This window comes from Muscardinus avellanarius (genome assembly GCF_963383645.1).
Source record: "Muscardinus avellanarius genome assembly, chromosome: 5".
Lineage (NCBI taxonomy): Eukaryota > Metazoa > Chordata > Mammalia > Rodentia > Gliridae > Muscardinus > Muscardinus avellanarius.
The window spans coordinates 84,858,128-84,883,938 of record NC_137790.1 but is presented as its reverse complement, the minus strand read 5'-3'; the positions used below and the strand labels follow the sequence as shown (position 1 = coordinate 84,883,938).

Sequence of the window (25,811 nt, the reverse complement as noted above, 5' to 3'; positions counted from 1 at the left end):
GCAATTTATCCAAAATTAACAATGATAATCTCACATAACAGATTCATTTATCAGATATCAAACTTTTCATCACTTAGAGCTAATATTTCAATATTTCTTTCTTGTTTTCTTTCTTACCAGAAGATATTTTTTCTTTTTTTTAATGTGAAACTATCCTACAGTGATTTATTTATTTTTTCAGAAAAAATCTATCCTAACATGAAATATAAACTCTAAACACCCAAAACAATCTCAAAAAAGAACACAGCTAGAAGACGTACATTTTCTGATTTCAAACCTTATAAAGCTACAATATAATCGAAACAGTGTAGTACTGCTATAAAGGCAGATATATAAACCAGTGGAGTAACATAAAAAGCCTAGAAATAAATTCTTCCATATATGGTCAAGTTAATTTTGACAAGGTTTCCAAGAACATTTGGTGAAGGAAATAATAATCTTTTCACTAAACATTATTGAAAAATAATAATTACATGAAAAGGAATAAAATTAGACTCTTACCTAACACCATATCCAATATTAACTCAAAATAGATAAAAGACATAAATGTAAATCTTAAAACTATAAAGTTTTAGAAGAAAACCTGGGTCATAAAACTTCGAAGAAAACCTGGGTCATAAAACTTCACAACATTTTAATTGGCAGTGATTTTTTGGATATGATTCCAAAGGCACGGGCAACAAAAGAATAAACAAACAAACTTCATAAAAAAATTAGAAATATTATATAACCAAAGACAATGTAAACAGAATTAAAAGTTACTGGTAGAATGGGATAAAATATTTCCAAATGCTATATCCGAAGGTATACTAATATTCCAAATAGAAATCCTAAAAATTAGCAACAATAAAAGCAAACAATACAATTTAGAAATAGGTAAAAGACTAAAATAGATAATGAATCTCCAAAGATTTTTATATGACAAATAAACACATGAAAATCACTTATCATTATCATAATATAACTAATCATTAAGGAAATAAAAAAAAACTATAGTGAAATACTACTTCACATTTGTTAGGATGGCTAATTAACATGAATTACCTTGCTCTAGCCCTTTACCTTGAGTTTGTTACTCTGTGTACTTGTAAAGTCTGTTTCTTATAAGCAGCAGATGGATGGATTCTGGTTTTTAATCCATTTTCCCACTTTATGTCTTTTTATTGGGTAATTGAGGCCATTTGCACTCAGTGCAATTATTGAGAAAAAACTTATAATTCCTAACATTTTAAGATTTCATTTCTGTTTGAAATACTGTTTATTCTGGATAGAAAATCTTGTTTCTCTGGTTCTGGTGTGTATTATCTATTTCTTCTTTGTAGTTAATCTCTTTGAGTATTTTCTCTAGTGCTGGTTTTGAAGATATATGTTCCATGCCGGGCGTGGTGGCTCACGCTTGTAATCCCCGCGCTTGGGAGGCAGAGACAGGAGGATCGCGCAGGTTCGAAGCCAGCCGCGCGCGCTGGCTTAGGAGACCCTGTTTCCAAATAAAAATGTAAAAATAGGTCTGGGAGTGTAGCCCGGAGGTAGAAGGGCTTCCAGGAACCCCAGTACCACAAAAAAAAAAAAAAAAAAAGATATATGTTCCTTCAGTTTCTGTTTGTCATGGAAGCTTCTTATTTCCCCTGTCTAATTTGATACATAGTTTTGCTGGGTAGGAAATTTTTGGCTGTTTCAAAATAAAGAATAAAAAATAGGGCAGAGGGTGTAGCTTGGAGGTCAAATGCCCCCCTTGGGTTCCATCCCAAAACCCCCACACAAAAAAAAGAATGTGGACTTTTCCCTTTTATTTTACTTATACAGTCATCACAAAATATCCAAATAAGTGTAGGACCTTAGTAAAAAGTATCTCATTGTTAAAATTGTCTTTTCTGCCAAAAAGTGGTAATCTAACTCATCCTTCCTCACTAATAAATAATTTAGATTTAATACTAAAATAAATACATAATGAATGACAAACAATGGAAAAATGACACTATATCTTGATGAACTTAAACTCATAATGCTTTCAATAGAAATTTATATATTTTTATTGTTTGTGTTGTTTCTAGCAGGGAAATCCTGGAGGCAAGACCCTTGAGGAGAGACGCTCCAGTCTGGACGCTGAGATCGACTCCTTAACCAGCATCTTGGCTGACCTAGAGTGCAGTTCACCCTACAAACCTCGCCCTCCACAGGTTAGTACTCCCCATAGTGTCTCTGCATGACCTGTGTTAACTAAATTGCAGAAAATTAAATTGATTTATTAGTAATTTTTAAAAATAGCTTAATTATGTTGCAAGAATGTTATAAAAAAAGTAAATCCCTTCTTTCTCCCTCGCCCTGCTCTTTTTCTAGCTTTGCTTCTATAGATAATTGATTACATGTTATAGTCTTCAAAAACATGACTTATCATGACTACATAAGACTAAGATCTATCTTTTGCAGAGAAATTCCTTTTGTGGGACATTGAGGTGGTTTCCACTTTTTACTGCTATTGTGAGTAATGCTACAAGGGACATATTCATGTATATTTTCTTTAGAGCTATTTCCCTGCTTCAGACTCCTAACGCTCAGATTCCTACATTAAGGAGAATGACTATTTTCTTTAGTTTTTCTTCCGAAGGATGTGAATAGTTTATACTGGCACCAAGAGTTTGAATGTAACACTTTCTCTTCAAGGTAACCAGAATTAAGTATTGGTGATTATTCTGTATTCAAGTGCAAATGATGTCTTAAGAGTTTTTTTCTTTGCATTTGTTGCTTACTTTGGAGTTTGGCTATTTTTCTGCTTCTTAGTTTATTATCTTCATTTCAGAAGCTGGTAGTATCCCACCACTAGTGATCACCTTCTGAGGTCTGGAAAGGGCCATGGTGGATCTGTTTCATGACTTCTATGTCCCAAAAAGATAGCACTCAGAACTCTAGATGCAAACGATTGGACAAATGCTTTTGTCACTGTGTTGTTTGAGTATTGTGTGATGTGTGTTTGATTAAGTGACAGTGTGTACACCATGCTGAGTCCCACTCTAGTTCTTGAGCAACAGATGCTGTATTAATGATGGTTCCTTTTATGAATTACAAAACAGGTCTGCTTCTTTTCTGTCAGTCACCTCACCACGTAACTGCATAGAAGGTTGCAGCACTTTATTCTTCAGACATGTTTCTATTACCTTTTCTACACAGAGAATGTGATTGTCAGCTCTGGGTGCACACGGCAAACTCTACAAGAGATTAGCTCTTCCTTACCTATTCTGCTCTTGGCTTCACTAGTCCTGTTATCATTCAAAATGTCCTTTATTCCTATAAACATGGACTGAGCTGTTGCTGTATTGAAGAACTTGTGGCCTTTTTGGAGGAAAGGATAGGAGCAGGAAAGTGGGTCATTGAAAGAGAGAGAGACTTGGAACACTCAGTTGTCATTTTTTAATATCCCCCTAATTTGTATAAGTTAAAATATGATTGATTATTAAATAAAGTATTATATAAACTTATTGTATAAGTTAAACTATAGTCAAACATGAGGAAGAGTGATGTATTTTTTAAGATAGCAGAAGCTGAAAAATCTTATTAGATGATTTGCATGTTTAGCTGGAAAGATAGGTGGAATTGTATTATTGGAGATGAAGAGAATAAAAAGCCTGAGACAATGCAGCATGTCCAGGCTGCATTTGGAGAACGATTAGCATCTGGAACTGTGGAGGAAGCACTTGAAATCTTGGAGTGAACTACGAGGCTGGGTGGTTTCCTACTAGCAGGTTTTGGAGGAGTTTGGGTGACAGAAGAAGGTTTTATAGGTAACGGGGGATATCTGAAAGATATCAAGCAGAGGAAAGCTAAAATTTATTTTGAAAAAGGAACATAAGAAACAAGACTATTTTTACAGGACGATGGGCAAAATAGTTTCTAGCGAGTCATGCTTACTGTGTTATTTGATGTTCAACAATTTTCTAGTTATACACCAACAAATACCTGAAGCTTAGTTTCTCAGGAAGCAAGACCACTGTCTTGGCCACTGGATTTGGTCATATTATGCTTAAATGCTTCAGTTCATTCTTGTTTTATTCTTTTTAGCAGAGTTTTTTTTTTTTTTTACTTCCCTCACTTTCCTAAAATCTTAAAACCTAATATATATGAAGAAAATTATGCTGAGATGTTTTTCATTAGCATAGCCTTCATTCGTTAAGGTTATGCCTACACATGCCTCCTAAAACCATTACATTTTAATTGGTTTATTCAGTAGCTATGTTGTTGTTTCAGTAATCTTACGGTGTATCCAAATTCATAACCACTAGTATGTGGACAACAGTTTAATGATTGTGGAGTACTCTCACATATATTCTCACTTGAGTAAGGTATAGATAACTCTGAGATAAAGATGGCATCTTTTTTTATGGTTTTGAAACTAAGACTTAGCAGATAAACGATTTGTTTTTGAGAAAGCAGCAAAACTGGACCTTGAATTTTGGGCTGTACTTGATTTTAAGTTCTAAAACCAGATTGGAGAATTCTGGTTTCATTATTTTTAAAAATTTTTTTTACCATGTATTAAAAACTAAAAAATCAGTTATATGAATGGCAAGATTCCTTGGTATGGCTTTCCCAAAGTAAAAAGCATTCAGAAGGTTTAAAAAGTATTTATAATACTTTTTTATGTTAAGTAAGTCCATAATTGGGTCAAATATATATTTATAACATTTCTGTTTCATTTGGAACTTAAAGAGAAATTCATCTATTAGTTTGAATTATTCTAATTTAGTAAAGCAAGAGTTAATTGGAAGATATAGCTCATCCATCTGACTTATCTTCATTCTGGTGGAACTGCATTAGATGTGTTAGTATTTATTGGTTCACATAATTATATGCTGTGAGAACAATAATCACACACTTAAAATATTAAAAATATGTGCCAAGGGAAGGTGATGTCTGCAGTAGACGTGTTGTGTTGTAATTAAAAGGTACTTGAAAAGTTGTACAAATGTAGACTCTTAATGTCCAACTTTGATGTTTCTATTTTTGAGCCAAAGCAAATTTTAAAATCAAAACCTAGTGAGTCGCCTGACCACTTAATATAGGATAGTAGGTCAATGATTTCTCATTACTCAAGCCCCTTTTGTGTGTTTTCCCAAATCTGCCTGTGAATCGCCTTTGTAAATCTTCTTTGACTCATGAAGCTGGGGAAAATGGTGTATACTTGGAATATTTCTATACTAAAATAGTGCTCCATTCATGTAAGAACTCTGAAAACAAATGTCTGAGTTCTTAAAAATGCAAACTGATTGATTTTTTTTTTTGGGGGGGGAAGCACTGGGGATTGAACTCAGGGACATTCTACCTCTGAGCTACAACCCCAGCCCTATTTTTTAAAATTTTTCTTCCTTTTTGAAAAATATTTATTAGTGCAATATAGTCATACATCTTAAAAGTTTTTTATTCTAAAACAAGGTCACACAAAGTTTCAGAAACCCTCACTAATTTGAGGCTGGCCTTGAACATGCGATCCTCCTTGTGTAAGCTTTCTAAGTACTGGTTCATAAGTGTATGGTATCACATCTGACTAAAAACTGATTTTACTGAGGCATTTTTTTTCTTTTTTATTGGAATGTTTCCCACTTCTAGATTTCCCCACTATAGTTCTGTTCACTTACTTACTCGTATGTTTATTTGAGCAATACGGCTTAATTCTCCATACTCAATCCTTATTCATTCATTTACTTAACTCATATTTAGATTGTATTATACATTAGGTATTGGAGAGGTAAAGCTTAATGTCACTATGTCCTTGCTCTAGAGTAATTCTTATTCTTATAAAAGAGATGAGTACATAAATAATCCAGTGTGACACAAAAGAAGGGGCTCAATGTGCTGTGCATGTGACTCACCATGTGTTGAAATTCTTCAGAGATAAAAAGTGGAGATATCACCATTGTGCCCTATACCTTCCAGTGTCAGGGATAGCAGCATTTGAGATGACTTGGCTGAATGTGTTATGGAAAGCACATTGGGTTCAAAGTATAAGACTAGCAGGGATGAGAAAGCATGACAATGCTGAAAGTGAACGTCTTATTTGAAGAACAAGTCTAATAGCTATATAGATCATGTGAAGTATAAAGGAGAATGACACATGAAAAATATAAAATACATTTAGTACTTATCAGTCCTTTTGAGATCTGAGGGCTCTCATATTAATTATGTGAAATCTAGGGTAGTTCACAGCAGTGTTCCTAGATACAGTGGTTTTGTAAATAGCATCTTTAGCAAAATTTACATGAGATTTTAAAAAATACCTTTATGACATGCAAGAAGTTATGCAATTAATTTATCTTAGCATTTGAAACTAAAATTTCTAAGGATTTAAAATTGTGTAATTAGGTAGTTACTTTAGAAGAACAGATTAGAGGTGGTTTGCTTAACCCTAGTTCCTACCCTAGAGCTCACAATCCCCTTAATTCCCTAGGTGATAGATGTATTTCTTGTCATAATGGGACTCATGGTGGACTCTTGGATAGGGGCTGGTCATCTGAAAGTCAAGCTAGGATTATAAGCCTGGTGTTTTCAGCTCCCACCTGTCATCCCCTGGAGAAGGGAGAGAACCTGGATATTAAATTAATAATAGGTCATTTCTTTATGATGGAGGAAATTCCATAAAAATCCCTAAAGATAGATTCCAGAGAGGTTCCCATCAACGAACATGTTCATATGTCAAAAGGATTCTGTACTTGAACTATATAAAGATAGAGGCTTCTGAACTTCAGACCTCTTCAGATCTCATGCTGACCTTTTCATTCTCCTATTGATCTGTATCTTTTATCTTAATTCTATATAAAATTCTGGTTAGTGTAAGGAAGTATTTCCTTGAGTCATTCTAGCAAAGTATCAAGCCTGATCATTTTGCTCGTACTTACAACTTGTAGCCAAGTTGGAAAGAAATATAGGAAACCTGTTGGATCACTACTATTAGTGGATGTCTGAAGTGGGGGCAGTGTGTAGGACCAAGTCCTTAATCTGCAGGATCTTTAGAAACTCCAATTCAATTGTTTCAGAATGGAAATAAGCTATAGATCATTCATTTAGTGTCAGAGAATTGATTGGTTGATTGACATATGGAAAAACCTACACATTTGGTGTAAAAAATGAAGGCTTTTGTGAGTAGTATAGTGAAACATTACTGAGTTTTCCCTCTTCAACTAATATGAAAAAAATTGTAAGAATTTGGAAATAAGGATAGGATGGGATATATTTTGACAGTTATGACAATGGGAAGTCTACTGACTTCTCAATTACACGGGGTCACCTTTGGGTCTAGAATTTCGTTGACATGAACTTGGTCTCATCGCTAGTCTGAGACTGTTTTACTAACATATTTCTGAAATGGGCACAATAACTACAATCCTTTTCCCTTTTAGAGACATACAGTATTGCTCTGGGGCTACAAGAAAAAGATATTGGTTCATGGCTACAGTCCCATTTCAATCCTTCCTATTTCATTTTTGAATTAGTAGTGTATGTCTTGAGGTTTTTTGTTTATGATTCAGGTCTTTTAAGGTTTGAACTCTTTATCCTGTAAGTGATATATGTAACCTCACCATTCAAAGCTAGTAAAAATTATTGCCACTTTTTAGCCTGTTTATAAACTGAGTACTTAAGCTGTGTGATTCTATGGACACATATGTAACTGCAATCCTAGTGCACTCACACTAAAGGTTCCTTTCACAGAACAGTGATCTATGAGCAGCCTGATAAATTACTTCCAAGGTGGATTTGTCATAAAGAAGGCTTTTTATTAGGAATTTATGTGGCCTTTGTGCTTGGAAGCAATGTGATCAGGGCGGAGACTTTTGGTGCTATGGATATTTTATTCTCTTGTGTTCCATGTTCTAGCTTGCAAAAACCATGACCAGCTGCAGGGGAGATTAATTAGTAATTAAATTTTTAATATTTCATATTATTCAGTGCAACCCAAACATGTAGGCTACTGAGAGATGAAAGTTGCAACATGCTGTTGCCCTTTAGGGAGACCCACACTGTCCCTGCAGACAAGGGACTTTGCTCTTTCTTTGTTGAGGCCTCTTGGGAATTGAGATAAGAAGTGTGTATTACTCTAATGAAAATGAGAATAAGTATGGATCATGTCATCTTCCTGTTCTCATATACTCATGGGAAAAATTAGGAGTATAACGTGCCTTTTTGAGAAATGAATTTGCCTGTATATTCTTATTGTTGGCTGATTGTAACTTTCTTTAAGATCTATGTTAAAAGTTGAATAATTTGCAGAATCCTCATGTATGAGGTGTTAATTTGTAAAATATTAGCTGGACTACAATACAGTAAAATGTGCAAAATACCATATTAAAAGAGAAGATCTAGCTGGGCATAGCGGTGCACATTTATAATCCCAGTATGTGGGAGACTGAATCTAGAGGATGGCAGGTTTGAGCAGTGTAGTGAAACTTGCAGCCATCTAAACAGACCCTGTTTCAAAACAAAAAATTAAAAGGGCTGGCAGTGTAGCTTGGAGATAGAATGCCCCTGAGTTTGATTCCCAGTATATCACACACACACACACACACACACACACACACACACACACACGAATAGAGGATCTGTGTTATTTTGTTTTAATCTATATTTTACAGAATACCATAGTAAATAAGAATGAGATAATGGTGGCCCAGTGATTAGCTGACTTGATGAAGGGCAGTTCATTTTTTGATTATGTATAATTGCATCTCAATAACTTTCTTTCTTAAAAGATGCTTATGTTTGTGTCATATGTGACCAGCATGATCAAAGTTAGCTTTTAATGTTTTCAGATTGGAAATTTAGCCCCTAAAATCTACCTGAAATTTCACCCCTACAAAATTTTGTAAAAAAAAAAAATAGAAATTACTCTCAGTACATATTAGTTCCTAGCAATAATGAGGAGGAAGCTGAGCAGATAGCTGCTGAAAAGTGCCACTGAGCACTCCTCTGCCCAAGTCTGGGAGGTGGGTGCCTCCTCCAGTACCTCACCCGGGTCCCCATGGTAGCCTTTTACTGTGATTTGTTTACTAAACCTTGATGAGTCCTTGGCTCAGAAAAGACTGTGTTACATTACCCTGAATCACTCAATGCAGGCATTGGTTTAAAAGGAAACACACAAAGCTACCTCTTGAGTGTTTCTATTTTATAGCAGCATCTTAGTGGAAATAATTAACCCTATGTCCATGCAGAAGCACACATCAAATTTGCAAAATTAATGAGTGTTCTTGTCAGGACTGGTTTCCTTCTTTCTCTCTTCCTCTCACACTGTTTAAATATCTATTTTGGTAGCAGCCTTGCTTTGAAACCCCATGGTGTTTTTCTTTTTCTTTTTTAATTTAAAAAGCAAACAAGCAACAAAATTCAAATTTAGCTATGACTTTTTTGTTCAAGGTGACTAGACTCAACCATAGAAAGTACATAAGATTGTGTTTTTCAAAACATCCATGTTTCTGATATCTCTCTTTTTTTTCAATTTGTCCATTTATTTAAATGCTTTATGACAAAACTAAGTGTGATGTTGATAATGATGGTCTCTCTAGACATAGAGTTGAAGTTTAATAACCAGTTCTACATATCACCATTTGGCATGGTGAGTAACTGGTCTCCCCTTCATCCAGACTATCACATTGAGGCTTAACTGCTATCATTGTTTTTACAGCATGGGAAACTTACCAGAAAAATAAAGTATTATCTTTCAGTGGCTATATTAATTACAAATAAGAACATTTAGTTGATTATATTTCATAATCAAAAGCATACCTGTTTCTTTTTGAAAGTATTTACTCGAATTATATTAAAAGATACAAGTTGATCATGTAGTGCTATTGATTTAGCAGTTATAATCTTCATGTGGAAATTCAGACAAAGCCATTTGTGCACTTTGGAATTTATTTCTTCACTTTGGATGGGCCCACAACACAATATACACCTATGCTATGATGTCATATTAAGATTCACTACTATAGAAGGGAGTTGAATTGTATTTGTTATACTGAAACACAGTGTACTCAAATGTAAAGTAAAATATCAAGAGATGTTACCTAACAGAATATACCTTATAGAGGCAATATAAATTGTAAAAAGTTCTCTATGTTTGAACACAAAAGAAATAATTGGGATAAATACCAAACTGTGAAATCCCTGAAGCAATATTATCTTTTGTTTTCTGGCACCTAAGAGGCACATAAACTTTTTTCTGAATAAATAAATTAAAGTTTTCATCAGATCTGGACATCTTCACTTTATAAATATGCTAGGAATCTATCTGGCATGAATGTGGAATTAGCGCATTATAAAGATATCTGAGTTTTTATAATGATCATATATTTGCATGAATGAAAAGTAATACAGGTCAGGTGGATGATTTTTTTTTTTTGGTAAGGGAGACCTAATGGTAGCAACTGATTCATCCATAATTTAGAGTTTTAACCCCTATATTGCTTTTAATCACTTGAAGAGAATGTACTTTGTTGAGATAATGGTGTGATTTGATACCATTACCATTTTTTGTGTGTGTGGTACCCAGGGGGATGGAACCCAGGAACATTTTACCTCCGAGCTACACTACCAACCCTAATTTTTAGTCTTTGTATTTTTGAAACAGGGTCTTGCTGTGTTGTAAAAGGCCTTGCTAAGTAGCTGAGGCTGTCTGCTTACTGCAATCCTATGGTCTCTGCTTCCCAAATGCTGGGATTACGAGTATGCCACTACCCTGGCTTACCATTTCTTACTCTAGGTTTTGAATAGCATTTTCAGTGCTATGACCCCAGAAAACCCGTTGGCAACAGCCTAGCAGAAGGAAGATTTATTTGCTCACAATTCTGTAGGTTTCAGTCCTTCGTTGGGTAGGCTACAATGGTGAAACTCAGAGCATGGTGGCTGGAAGGAAAAATAATGAGAACGAATGAATGTTCTGCTTTCACCTCACGAAGGGCAGAAACAGGAGAGACTGCGAGGAAAGAAGGGACTGTATAAAATCCTCAAGGCCACCTTCCCAAATACCTCTCATTAGCAACCCAGCCCCCACCTCCAACATGGTTGCTTGTTTCTGTGAAATCAAGGTGGGTATTCAAAATTCAAACGATAACAAATGACTTAATAAATAAATATAAAATTTTTCCCCTCTATCCTCTACAAAGGACTATGATGTTACTGCTTTTTAAACAATGATAAAGAGAATAAGTTTTTTAGATTCAGTGACATGAGATAAATGTTAACTGAATGATGAACTCATGTATTCTTTATTTTCAAAAGCAAACCACGTGCAAAATTATCACATGCTTCTTTTGCTTGACCGCAAGTAATCTCTGCTTCATTAAAGAGAGCTTCTAATATTTATCTCCTCCTTCCTTTACTAAGTTTTTTTCTGATAACTCCTGACCCATATTTGAAGTGACATTAGTATATGTCAATTATAAGCCATTTCAAAATGAATTATTTGCCTAAATATGAGTTATGCTTTTTAAATAAAAATACTTTACATACACATGAGTCTGTGAACATCTTTAGAAATATGTAACTTAAGACTCTTTGTAAAAGTGAGAATTGAATTCTAAATGGATTCTTTGAATATATTGATGGTAAACAATGAATCCATTAAAGTAACATATTCTGCTGGTATAAATAAATTATAAGATCTAAAGTGGGTTGAAGGATAGAGTATTTTGATCTTTTGAAGAAACATGATGTTTTATAGAGCTTGAATTGCTTATGGTCAGATATGTGAGCCTATAATCCAAGTTTTTTGTAAAGTGACTTGAACTCATTCTAATTCTATATTGATATTGTAGTCCTCTATGAAAATACTGAAAATGTTACTTCTTAGAGGCTTCTAGGGCTGCTAAGCTTCTTAACAATATGGAATAATCTTTTTGATTCTTTCTATCACCCAGATGACACAGAGCGGTGCTTTATTCCCCAAATGGCCAGCTTATTCTAACTTGATCCATATGAGTCAGTCAAAACCAGGAAACCACCTTTATAAACAACATCCTGGATGACTTTATATTCTATGTAATACTAATGGTAGAACTTATTTTCTCATCTGCGGGTCTAATTACCAGCATGTTAGTTAACTTTGATTATGGAAAAGGCTATTTTATAATCACTTGTGGGTCAGATCTCACAGCCAATAGGGTGTCAGGGCAAGTGTGGAATCAGGTTGGTGTGCTTGTAGCTCTGCTCCTAAACTTTCCTGGAGTAACTTCTGTAGGAAAGGTGTGGATGTAGAGTTGTAATTGATGGCTACCACCCTTACTATTGTTCATCTCACATTAGCAAAAGGGAAAGAAGCAAAATAATTTATGGATAAATACATGAAAACTATATCTTGAAAACTATAACTTGTTAACTTGTAAAGAGTGGCTTGTTGAAAAGGAAACGGGACTCAAGAAAATGGCTACTGTGTACATGGTTTTAGTAGTTGTTTGAACTCTCTTTTTCAATGATTGCCTTATTCACTCACTCTTTTTTTTTTACTATTAATTGAGCATAAACCTTCTGTTAAATTGTTGGAAGCCACAAATACATAGAACATTATTTGTATTCATTGTTTGGAAGACATAGTATGTTAAGCTGCATGCACTAGAATTGGATTTGTAGGTTTAAAACAATTCCTATCAGAATCTCAAATGGCTGCTTTATAGTCATTGACATGCTGAACCTAAAATTCATATTTAATGAATTAAATATTAATTAAATATCCATACCATATGGATATTTAAGGGACCCAGAGTTGGCAAACCAACCTAGAAAAACATGAAGGGAACCAGACAAGTCACACTCACCCAATATCAAAATTCACTACAATTCCATAGAAATCAAGCAAAGTAGGGCTGAATTCTGCTAATGTATAAAATAAGCATATAGATTAGTGAAATAGCATTGGGAGGCAAAGATTATTATGTTTATGGTAAACTGATTTTTTCCAGGATGTCAAGACATAAAAGTAGGAAAGAATAGTTTTATCAACAAATTATGCAGAGACATTTAGGCATGTATGAAAAGGGTGAGGTTGGACCCCTTCCTCTTACAAGTGACTAAGAAACATAGGGAAAAAATGCTTAACACCATCAGTCATTAAGTAAACACAATAATAAAAAACCCTACAGAGATACTAATTTTCAGCCTCTAACATGGATATAATAATAAGAAGAAAACCAAATGAAAATATGTTGGCAAAAATTAGATTAAAATAGTCATGCCATACTTATGAGTTATAAAATGGTATAGTACTTTGGTCGCAGTTTGGCAGCTCTTTAAAAGATTAAACATATCTACCACATAATTAAAATATTCTATTTCTTATGTATATATATATATATATATATATATATATATATATATGATAGTTAAAACATATAGTATCTCAAAGTCCTCTGACATGAATGTGCATAGGAACATTTATTCGTAGTAGCTAAATGTGGGGACTTAAGTAACTACCAATTGACTAAAGGATACACAAAATATATGCCCATAAAAATTAATATTAGATAGTGCCATAACATGGACAAAACCTTAAAAACATCATGCTATTGAAAGAAACTATATGCAAAACACCATATGTTTTATTACTCCATTTATGTGAACAGGAAAATCTATAGACACAGAGCTTATTGTTTCCAAGTGATAGGGGGAAAGGGATAATGGAGTGAATAGTAATGGTTACTTGATTTCTTTTGTGACTAATGAAAATATTCTGGAAGTAGACACTGGAATTGCTCTAGAATTCCTCCAACATACTAAGAACCACCAAATTGTGCATTGAAAAATATTTTTATCCTATTAAAGGAGCTTCAAGGTCTCTGGCCTAATTTTTAAGTCTTTGATCCATCTTGAAATGACTCTTGTGCAGGGTAAGAAAGTGGGGTTTATTTCCATTTTTATGAAGAGGCCCTAAGTCCAACACTGCAAAAAGATCCCACGTGCACATGAAACTAAAAGGCAGATCAATATGTTGGATTACATTAAACTGAAGAGCTTTGGTAAAACAAATGAAACTATCAACACCATCAACAGAGAGCCAATAGAATGGGACCAAATTTTTGTCAACTATTCCTCCTCCTATAGAGCTCTAATATCTAGAATATACAGAGAACTCAAGAAACTCAACACTAAGAAAACAAATAACCCAATCAAAAAATGGTCAAGTGAACTCAATAGTTAATAAACAAACAAGGAAATTTAAATAGCCAATAAATGTATGAAAAAATCCTCAAAGTCATTATTTCAATGTATATTTTTGGCCCCTTTGTCAAAAATTAGTTGGCTGCAAGTGTGCAGCTTTGTTTCTGAGTCTTCTGTTCTCCTCCACTGGTGTGTGTATCCATTTTTTGTTTGTTTGTTTGTTTTGTTTGTTTTTTGTTTTTGGTGGTACTGGGGTTCCTGGAAGCCCTTCTACCTTTGAGCTACACTCCCAGACCTATTTTTTATACTTTTTATTTTGGAAACAGGGTCTCTTAAGCCAGGGTGACTGGCTTTGAACCTGCGCGATCCTCCTGTCTCTGCCTCCCAAGCGAGGGGATTACAAGCGTGCGCCACTACGCCCGGCTGTGGGTATCCATTTTTGTGCCTGCATCAAGCTGTTTTTATTATGATGGCTTTGTTGTATAGTTTAAAGTCAGGTATTGTGGTTCCTCCTGAGTGGTTTTTGTTGCTAAGAATTAGTTTGGATAATCTGGGTTTTTGGTTGTTCTAAATTAATTTAAGGACTGATTTTCTTATGTCTGTGAGGAATGACCTTGATAATTTAATGGGTATTGCGTTGAATCTGTAGATCAGATTTGGAAATATGGCCATTTTGATGATATTTATTCTTCCTATCTATGAACATGGAAGAACTTTCCATCTTCTAAGGTCTTCTTTAATTTCTTTTTTCAGTGTTTTATAATTTTCTTTGTGGAGGTCTTTCAGCTCCTTGGTCAAGTTTATTCCTAAGTATTTTATTTTTTGTGTGAAATATCCTGAGTGAAAGTGTTTTCTGGATTTCATTCTCAGTGGATTTATGGATGGTATATAGAAAAGCTTCTGATTTTTCAAGTTTTTATCTCTTATAATTTGTGTTGATTCCCTCCTTTATTTTAGTTACGTTGGATATTGGTTTATCTATCTTGTCAATTTTTTCGAGAAACCAAATTTTGGTTTTGTAAAGTACTCTTGAGATTTTACCTAACTCTAACTAGAATAGCAATAATTAAAAACACAAACAACAACAAATGCTTGTGAGGATGTGGAGAAGTGGGGACTCTAATGCATTGTTGGTGGGATTGCAAATTAGTGCAACCACTTTGGAAAAGTATGGAAGATCCTTAGAAGAATGAAAACATCTACCATTTAATCCAGCAATACCACTTTGGGGTATCTACCCAAAAGAATGGAAAGCAAACTACCAAACTATTGCATTCATCTATATGTTTATAGCTACACAATTCTCATTTGCTAAATTATGGGACCAGCCAAGATGTCCAATAAGAGATGAATGGATTATAAAACTATGGTATATGTATACAAGGGAATTTTACTCAGCCATAAGAAGAACACGATTACATCATTTACAGGGAATTGGATGAAACTGGAGAGCATTATGCTAAGTGAGATTAGTCAGTCACAAATAATAAGAAATAGGATGCTCTCCCTAATATGCAGAAGCTAGGGAGAAAATGAGTAAGAGGAGGAACTCTAGAGGAAGAAAGAGATACTGTAAAAGAGCAAATAAGGCAACCTAACTGAGGGAATGGGGGAATTAGAAGGTACATAAAGTACATAATGTACATTCACAAACATATCAATGTCAATCACTATGCCAAACATGAGAAGCAGGGAGGGGGCAGGGAATAAGGTGAGAATTGATAAGGGCTAATTGAGTGATGTGTGCATGTATGCCTCTGTCATTTGTACTCCATTAAGATATATGACTCTAATGCACCAATAACAAAATTAAATTTAAAAGATTAAAAGATTATTCTATTATTGGTACAATATAGTCTCACATCATAATGTAAATCATGTTGACAATGACATACATATACACACTCTTGGTGCCCCTTCTCCTTTTCTCCTCCATTTGTGCATTTGTGTGTGTGTGTGTGTGTGTGTGTGTGTGTGTGCGCGTGCGTGCGTGTGTGTGTGTGTGTGTGTGTGTGTGTGTGTGTGTTACTGGGAATGGAATCCAGGGGCTTTTCTACCTCCGGGCTATACTTCCAGACCTATTTTTTAATACTTTATTTGGAAACAGAGTCTCACTAAGTTGCTGAAAGCCTCACTAAGAATCTGAGGCTGGCTTCAAACCTATGTGGTCCTCCTATCTCAGCCTCCAAAGCGCTGGGATCACAAGGGTGTGCCACCACGCCCAGCTCATTTATGCATTTTTAAAGAGTGATTTTTATGATGTTTATTATATTTCAACTAAAATTTTAAAATATAAATAGATAGAAACATTGTATTGTGCATTGTGTCTGAAATACACAGATCATTGTCCTTAAGAAGCTCATAGTCTATTGAGGAAACACTAACAGTTGCAATCCTGAGTGTAGATCCTAAGGAAGAAATACGTATAGGACAGGAAGTGGAAAAAATTAGCCTGGATGATGATGGGAGTGTTGGTCCCTCGTATCTTTACTTGGGAGTAATCATTTGCTAAAAGAATCAGTCCAAGAGAGCACAACCAAAACCTGTATGGGATGCTAAGGAAGGCAGTCAACAGTATAAAGTCAATATTTTTCTAACAGTAATAGCATTAGGGGCTTCATGTAGGCTGCTTTGGAATATGGTAAGTTTTCTTTCATCGGTGCATTTTAAATGACATTCTGTCATTTACCAAATGAGTTATTTAAACTTTTTTAACCTCAGTGTTCTAAGTTAGAGTTATGTCTAAGAGTTGACATAAGGACCATGTGGAATAATGGATGTATGTTTAATGTTTGAATATATACTATCTTGTACATAATAGAGGCTGTTATTGTTATTTTTAACATCATCATGATCAAATCAATTTTGGCAATAATGCTAGGAAGGGAATTTGGACAACAGATGGGCGAATTGGTGTAAAAGATGCTAAAATTTCATGGTATTCTCATTATTGTTTTCAGAACTCTAAGAACTCTCATTCTTGGAGATTTCTGTTCCCTGCCTTAAATCTTGGAAGGAAGAAAACCTTGATTCTGTTCCAGGTCCCCAAATTGACCATTTCTGTGCCTAAGGCAAACTATTTTCTTTTAATCATGTCTGTCTTGAATGCTGGTGTAGATATTTCCTTTATTATAGTATTATTGACAAGAACCTACAATGAAATTGAAACATGGCCCCATGCATATCATTAATCCACTGATAAACACTGAGAAAGGTCAAGCAAGAGACTTCTTCATCCTTCCAAAGAACATCCTCTTGCTTAAAACAAAGAAAAGGAGCAACTTGAATAGCTCTAGATAAAATTCATAAAAAGTAATAAGAGGTTCAGTGCTTCCATGATCATCCATTATATCTAGTAGCTAGTTAATTATTCCTCTCTGTCTGTTTCAATATGTTACAATGCACTTGTGATATTAGGTGATCTTTCATGCCCGTGATAGCTTTGAGTAGGTAAGACTTTTGCCTTGTATAAAAGGAAAGCTATATTGCTATCCCCCTTGGTCTTTTGTTTTTTCACTGAGAAAGATGTTAAGACTAGTTGGAGTTGGTGGAAGTCATTATATGTAACCAGGAAAAGTATCTGTAAATTGAAGGGTCAAGTTTATGTTGTTCAAGCTAATTTGAACTTCAATTCATCATGTTCTGGATGATCTGAAACTAACTTTAGAAAGCAAGACTATTGAAGAAACAATGTATAGTGATAATTAAAATAATGGATTCTACGACCTGTTTGCTTTGGATTTAGATGTCACCTGGGATATGTCAAAGTCCTGGTGCCTCAGCTTTCTCACTTATTTAATGAAAGTAATTATAGTATCTATCTCCTATGATTGTAATGAGGACAATTTTAGTCTAAATTTTAGTTTATAATGAGTTATCATATGTAAAACACTTAAAACAGTGTTTGGCATGTAGTTAGCACTAGATGTATTAACAGATCTTAGGAAGCTAGAAGCTTATTTTTAAATTGTCCAAGTTATTGCTTTTATTGGAAAAGATTGATTTATAAATTTGGTCTGTGATATCCCATCCAAATCTCTGAAATGGATTATCTTACTTGAGCTGGATATCATTCTTGGGCTTTACCCAGACCCTTTGGTTTTTGAATGCATGGACTCAAAATCCAGAGGTAGAGTTAAAAGTATTTTTGTCCTGTCATCTCACAGATCAATTAATCATCAGCCTCTATTTCTATGAATTATAAGGTAATTTTGATGAGTAGACAAAGTTCATTTCAAAACAAAACTGTTATGCATACATCATTAATTTATCACAATTTAATAAGCCTACCATTGGCCTACTGATAAAAATTATTCTTTTTACAACTCACTTTCCCAGAGACTAAAGCATATAAAACAAATGTTCATGAGAATGCCCTGGAAGGCTTATTGAACCTGGATTTGTGGATTTTACCCCATTTCTCATCCAGTAGGTCACAAGTGGGGCTCAACAATTTGTATCTCTAAGAAGAATCCAATGGTGCTCTTGTGTGGAAAACACTGAGGAATCCTTCAAAACTAGTTGTTCGGAAGCAACTCCTTTCATCATTCCCTCATTGCTACAGCGGTAATGCTAGAGAGTTAATGACAGGCATTAGGCCTATGGATTTGTTTTACAATAGAGGGAACTAATTCAGAGAAGTTTTTTTTTTCTTTCTGTGATTCTATGGTAAAATAAAATTTGGAGGGAGATTTATTTATTTATTTATTTATTTACTTACTTATTGTGATACTAGGGATTAACTCCAGTGGCATTCTACCACTGAGCTATACCTCAACCCCCTTTTAATTTTTTTGGGGGGGAGGAACAGTCTCTCTATATTACCGTTACCTACATTGGCCTTGAACTTGTGATCTTTCTGTCTTGGCCTCCAAATTACTGAGATTTTAGTTGTGTATCCCTATACCTCTTTTATTTTAAATTGGAAAAAAAATTTTGCATGACAATTTTTAATGTTCAATGCATAAGAAAAGAAAGATACATCTAAAATTAATATCCCACCCTCCAATAGCCTAGAAAAAGAAGAGCAAATTAATTCCAAAAAGGTGAAAATAAATAACAATCAGAGCATAAATTAGTAACATTAAAATAAGCAACATTATAAATAAGTCAAAAGATCATGTTGTGAATAGGCCAATATTTTGCACCTGTTACCTTTAATTTTATTTATATTAATTGACAAATATTTACAAATTTATGGTGTAGATCTTTTTGTGGTGGGAACAATTTGTTTCTCTTTGCAATTATGTAGCAATGCCATTTGAAGTTCCTGACTAAGCATTAAGATTTATAAACCTAGAAATACAATTTCAACTCTACTCACTTTGAACGTATGTATATAAATTGTTTAAACTTTCTGAACTTTATTCTCTTTATCCATGATACTAGTATCTTCTTTGCTTAACATATATGGCATTGTAAGAAATAAAAGTCATACTGTGCATTAAAGTGGTTTGTAAACCTTGAAGTGTTATTATGTAGGTATTATCATAGCCACATCTTTCCCCTGCTCAGCTACAGTAAATATTGACTGCTTTTCTGGTTTCGAGGAGGAAATAGTACCTTATAAAGTACTCACCTATGGCATAGAATCTGTTCACTTCCTTCCTAAGTTGCTTTTTCACCTAATCTCTTACTTTTTAAAATAAACAATTACAAGCTTATATTTAACCATTTATGCATCTTAATCTTTTTATACAGTTAGATGTACTCATACACCTAAATATTAAGGAACTTTTCTCATAATATCTTTTTATGTCATAGATCCTATAGGTCATGTATCTGAAGAATGCAATACATGCATTTTTACTCTGCCCAAAATGTAGCTTGCCCCTTCTTTGCATTTAGAATCAGAAACAATTGAATTCAGCAGAAAACAAAGGATTTTTTTCCCATAACTGCAAGCAAGTCTGTTTCTTTCTAAGTCTCTAGCCCCTTTCCTGTTTATAAATGGCATTCGTTCTTTCTCATTCCTCCTATTCTCAATGTCTTTCATCTTAGACTTATCAAACATCTTTTAGACACTGTTCTGTACCTTACTGAAAAAGTCAGAGCAGAGAATCCACTTTGTCCTGGCTCCAGCCTAGTGAGATATTTTTCTCTCATTGCCTCTAGTCTCACTGCTGTTCATATTGCATCTTGATGCAGAAGAACTCCTCCATGCCTTCCTGTAGGATGTGGCTGGTCTTCATTGGGACTCTGGCTTTCTTTGGGTCTGTATTTTTGTTAATATGATTAGAAATGTAATAAGACTATTCTATTACTTAATGCCTGGAACAGAGAGGATAGGGCATTGAGAGTTGATGAGGCTTTCATATTTTTCGTGAGTTTCTCCCTTCCAAATTTTTCAGAGACTCTCTCTTATTGATGCACGTTAAGAAGTATTAGTACACTTGCAGTATGAGGAATTGACTAAAAACCAAGCAACACATTTTCTCACATTTACTGTTGTTATGAATCTGGGTGTGGTTTGGTTGTATTACCCACCTCACAGTTTTTCACAAATGCTACAACCAAAGTGTTGTTTCAGAGTGTACACTCTCACCTGGGGATGTGAATAGAGAAAAATCTGTTTCTCTGCTCAAGTGGTTGTTTGCAGAGTTTGGCTTCGTGGGCTGTTGGACTGATTACCTTCATTTCTAAGCTGTGTTGGCTAGAGGCTGCTTTCTGTTTCTTGTCATGTGACGTCTCCAGCATGGCAGCTCATTGCATTAAAGGTTAAGAGCTGAGAAGACAACTGGCAGACTCTGCTCACAAGATGCAAGTCTTAATCATTTGTAATCTAAACATTGAAGTGCCATCTCTTCCCATTTACCACCTTCTCTGGGTTAGAGATAAGTAATCAGGATTAGCCCATTCTTAGGAGAGGATATTATGCAATGGTGGAAATGCTAGGAAGTATAACATTGGGAGGATCATAATCATCATCTTTCTGCTTACCACAGGAGAGGGTGAGGTTAGCTTCATTGTCCATAGGTATTTGGTGGAAAAATAAGTTCACTTGTATGCCCAGATAGTTGTATCAAGTTCAGGAGCAGAGGAGGCAGGTAGGGTATCCTGAGAAGAATATAATTTGGAAGTCACAAGAAATAATGCAAGGTAGAAAGAGCTTCAGACTCAGATCTGGGTGAGAGTCTAGAGGTCTTTTGATCTAACCATCTCATTTTCTCAGAGTTCAAGGCTTATAAGAGGGCCTTGCTTAGGCCAGAAATGTGATTAATCCAAGAGTTTAAACTCCTCACTTGATGTAGACTGTCACTTCATATCAAGGACAAAGTTCTGATTTTGAGTTAAAAAAAATCTTGGAATTGAAACTTTTGATTTGCCTCTAAGTAGCTATGAGATGCAAAGGAATTTTGAGATATCATTACTCTTCTATAATACAGAACTGTTGTTAATCATGTATAATTTTTACGTTGGTGAAAAATTTATTCTTGTTTGTGATTATTCCTCACAAACAGTAAAGTCCTTTAGAAAAAGAAGTATGCTTTTGTTTAAAATAATCACATGTAATTTGGTTCAAAGTGACCACTCCCTTTTGATATGAATGATAAGTACTAGTTCACATGTATACAATTTTAAATATAATCATATCTACATCTTCATCCATATCAGTCATCTGTATAATGAACCGACCCCCAAATTTCTATTATTTATTTCAATCACAACACTGCAATTGTTGTAGCTTTCCATAAGGAAAGCTTATTTCCTGTGTCTGAAACTAGCCCAGGTGGCTTACCTCAATGCAGAGGATTCACTTCAAATTATATGACTCATGGCTGGCAGATTGCTGCATAGATCTTGACTAGCGATGTGCTTCAGACACCTTGGCTTCTCTCCGTGTGAGCCTCTCAAGTCACTAGGGCTACCATAAAGCTTGAAGGCTCAGTTCAGAGACCAAGCACCACAAGGCATCAAGGTGGACATAATATATTAATATGACCTAGTCTTAGAAGTCACATGTATTATCCCTTCACTTTATACTGTAGGTTGAGGTAGTGACAGAAGCACACATAGATTTAAGGTAAAGGGCTATACTTTACCTTTTGGTGGGGATGTAGAAAGGTTCTATAAAAGCAGATGTACATGAGATACTGTGGTAGCCATTTATGTAAAGTGGAACCTCTTTTAATCTCTTTCTTTCTTCCTTTCTTTCATACTGGGGATTGAACCCAGGTAGTACATTCTGCCTCTGAGCTACACTCTTAGCCCTATTTTATTAATTATTATTATTATTGTTATTGTCATTTTTGAAACAGTCTAAGTTCTTGAGGCTGCCCACAAACTTGGGTTCCTCCTATCTCAGCCTCCCAAGTACTTGGATTACAAGCATGCACCACCACACACACCTTATTTTCTTATAATGGCTTATATATTTTTTTCTATTTGTTGAGTAATTTTTATATGTAGGATATGTAAGTTCTGTATTTAAGTTCATTTATTTCTCATTCTAACCTAGCAGATACTCATTCTTATTTCCACAGTTGAGAAAACCTAGGCACAGTGATGTTGAATAACTTGCCTAATGTCAACCCAGCTCAAAAGTGGCAGAGTTCAGATTCAAACCCATGTGGCATCCTCTAATCTCTGCTAGATTCTTTCTATGGTTTTCTTTTTATCCATATCTCAGGTAGCATCCATAATACTCTGCTGGCCATCACTGTTTCCAGCCTAACTTTCTATTTCTGTTAGACACATGTCTGTATCATGACTGGATAGGAGGCTAGACAGAGAAGAACCAAGTGCCAGTGTAGAATACACCTTTGAGAGTCTGTATTTCTCCCTAAATAGTCCAGGGCCAATTCTAGGAGACCTCAAGAAAAGATACATTTTACTTGTTTCTTGTAGGGTTTACAAGTGTCATAATGATATTGTCTTTAATAAGACTTATTGGAGTCTTGGGAAATCCATTCGAGCAAGAAGATATAGGTAAAACAAAACAAAACAACAACAAAAAAATGAGAATGATGGCCAAGATTTGAAAACTCATGAAATTGAGGAAGCATTTATCCTTGTTTTGCAAAAACCCAGCTATCTGTTATTCTATTTGAAGATAGGATCATCAGCCAATTAAGTCTATGTTGGGATTTTTGTCAGTCTGGCCCACCAGTTGAAAAAAGTCTAGTTAACTGTATTTTTGTTTGTATCAATTATTAAATATTTTTTCATTAATGTTATTCTTCTTCCTTGGAGCAGCAATGATTAATCTCCTACACTATGCAGGTTATTGAAGATTAAAATAAAAAGGAAAATGTTTCCATCCTTCCTATCTCCATAGTTAAATTCTAATATAGGAATAAAATGTGTAAACACGGGATAACATGATATATGATAAATGTAATGATGGATATATGAATGAGACTCAATGCTCTCATAGAGGAAGGTGCCCAATACCCTCCTGAACAGGTCAGAGGTTTTTTCAAGATGATATTTAAGCACATGTATTATAGGAACTGCAAATGTTCACCCTGGTTGAAACTCAGGAAATGTAGGGCAAGTGTCATGAGATAAGCCTGGAAAGGAAGGCAGGTAGTTACGTTTCTGCAAATGCATTGCCTCCTCTGCCTTCCTGTTTGCCTTATATACTCAGTGATGACTCAGTTTCAGGAGTCCCAGGCAACAACCAGCAAACATGCCCAATATTCAGTTTGTCTGTAATCTCTCTATCTGTCCTCAGTGCAAATACTGCAGCATCAGTAACTCATCTGAAAGCCTTAAAGACTCTAGACCCAGCAGGGTCATCCTTCCTTCACCAGGCATCCCTTTTTAATGAAGCTGGGTCTCTCCATAACAGTCTCATGGGCTAACATTCATGATTTGTTAAGTTCTTTACTCCGTGTAAACCCCATTTTCAGTGCACTCTTTTACTACTTAGAACTTGTGAATTAGTTGTTAATTCATGTGATATATGATGAAATTATGGCTCAGAAATGTGAAATGATTTGTATTAATTTGCATTAAAGGACCACTACAGAATCCATTCCTTAAATTATTATATTTTTCTCAAAACTCAACCTATTTCTGGAACTTCAGTGGTCCTCCATTGCTGGGAACTCAGTTTGAATGAACTCTCAGTTGGAAATGTGTTATATAAAATGACTAAAGTGGAGCAGTTCTGGCTGAAATGTGCTTTCAGGGCTCTGAAGTAGGGCCGAGTATCTTCTCCCCTCAGAGTCTACTGTAATGCCTCTCCATCTCTGCTGTTGGGAGAAACATTTCACCATTCTGTGCTAAATCTTCAGGTCTAGTGACCATTTTGCTCTCTGTGGGGAGAAGTAAGCCCATTCTCATGTAAGATCATCCATAGTACTCTTCCTCTTGTCCTCCAATGAATTCTTTTGATTCAAAGCCCAACCCCAAAGAAAATAGAAGACATAATAAAAGAACCAGATGATAATTAAGACAATATGGTGCCATGGGCAAAGCATGCAAATTCTTGTTCTAATTCTGCCCCTAACTTGCTAATTGGTTCTTTGCTGGCACTCACTTCCCATGTGCCAGTGTTTTCTACTCACTTCCCATGTGCCAGTGTTTTCCCTCAAAAACTCAGGATTTGAACTCAGAGGACGCTCCAGTTCTTAGAGAAAACTTCCCATGAGAATTCCATTCCTTGAGGAAGATACATGTCTTGGCCCACCTCAGACACCATAAGGAAGGTCAGTCCTAGTGTTTTACACTCCCTTTCCTGACCTCTTGTGGTAGATGTTTTGCAGGCTTCATAGTTCATGAATCGAGAGAGTTTGACCTGTTGAGTTGGGCAAGTTATCATTATGTATGAATTCAGGTGCTTACTTTCTATTTTTATATGAGGAGGTGTTTGGGGGGAGTGAAACTGAGCTATTCTACCTCTAATCTGTCTCTCCAGCCCTTTTATTTTAAAAGAGGATCTCACTAATTTGCTGAAGATCTTGCTTCATTGCTAGAGCTAGCCTCAAACTTGGAATCCTCCTGACTCAGCCTTCCAGGCATTGGGATTGCAGACATATGTCACTACACTCAGTTGCTTATTCTCTTTTTATTTGTGAATTGGTTTAGATATTAAATTAAACTCTCTGCCTTATTTTGCCCCACTTAATATATGGATAATAATTTAGAAATCATTGGGCTGAATAAGAGAAAGGACAAGACAGAAAATACATTGGTTGGTGAGTATAAAAATTGGTAACAACAGTATTTCTTATCCCTGAAAAAAAAGGGGAGGAGAAAAAATAGCCATTCAATGAAACAGTGCAAGGTAACAGGGTTTAACAATGATTGCTAACTTGGTTTCAGACTGCATATTACAGTGAAGCTTTAATAAATTATTACTTGTTGAATTGTATAATATCAAGAAAGAGTATTTACAGTTTTTCAGAAAGTCTATTAAAATACTACTTATTTCTAACTACTTATCTTAAAATCATATCCAAAAAAAGAAAGCCAGGATAAATTTGATATGGATCTAAAAAGAAGGAAGAAGGCCAAGGTAGGAATTGGGAGAGGACATGGATGGTAGTGATAACAGAGACCTTTGAAAATGCTGTCACTGGAACCTTCCTGTGGCCCAACAGTATAAAGTGAGAGGTGTCCTACGAGGTCTTCTGGATCCAGTCCTTTAATCTTATAGAGGGCAGCAGTACCTGGCTTGGATACTAACTTGGCCTTCACATTGCTGCTGTGCATTTATCTCCTAGGGTAATTCATAA

At 35.1% G+C, this 25,811-nt stretch overlaps 1 protein-coding gene across 3 annotated transcripts in view; it reads left to right on the top strand.

The window, feature by feature from the left end:
• Positions 1 to 25,811, top strand: part of LPP (LIM domain containing preferred translocation partner in lipoma) — a gene marked incomplete at both ends in the record, with an annotated part of 650,944 nt that overhangs the window by 283,097 nt on the left and 342,036 nt on the right. For 2 of the 3 annotated variants that reach the window (XM_080696758.1, XM_080696760.1), the window contains one exon: positions 2,055 to 2,177. In XM_080696758.1, coding sequence (XP_080552884.1) covers positions 2,055 to 2,177 — 123 coding nt within the window. Of the gene's footprint in view, positions 1 to 2,051; positions 2,178 to 25,811 lie in introns of all 3 variants that reach the window. The other variant, XM_080696759.1, reaches the window with a different exon arrangement.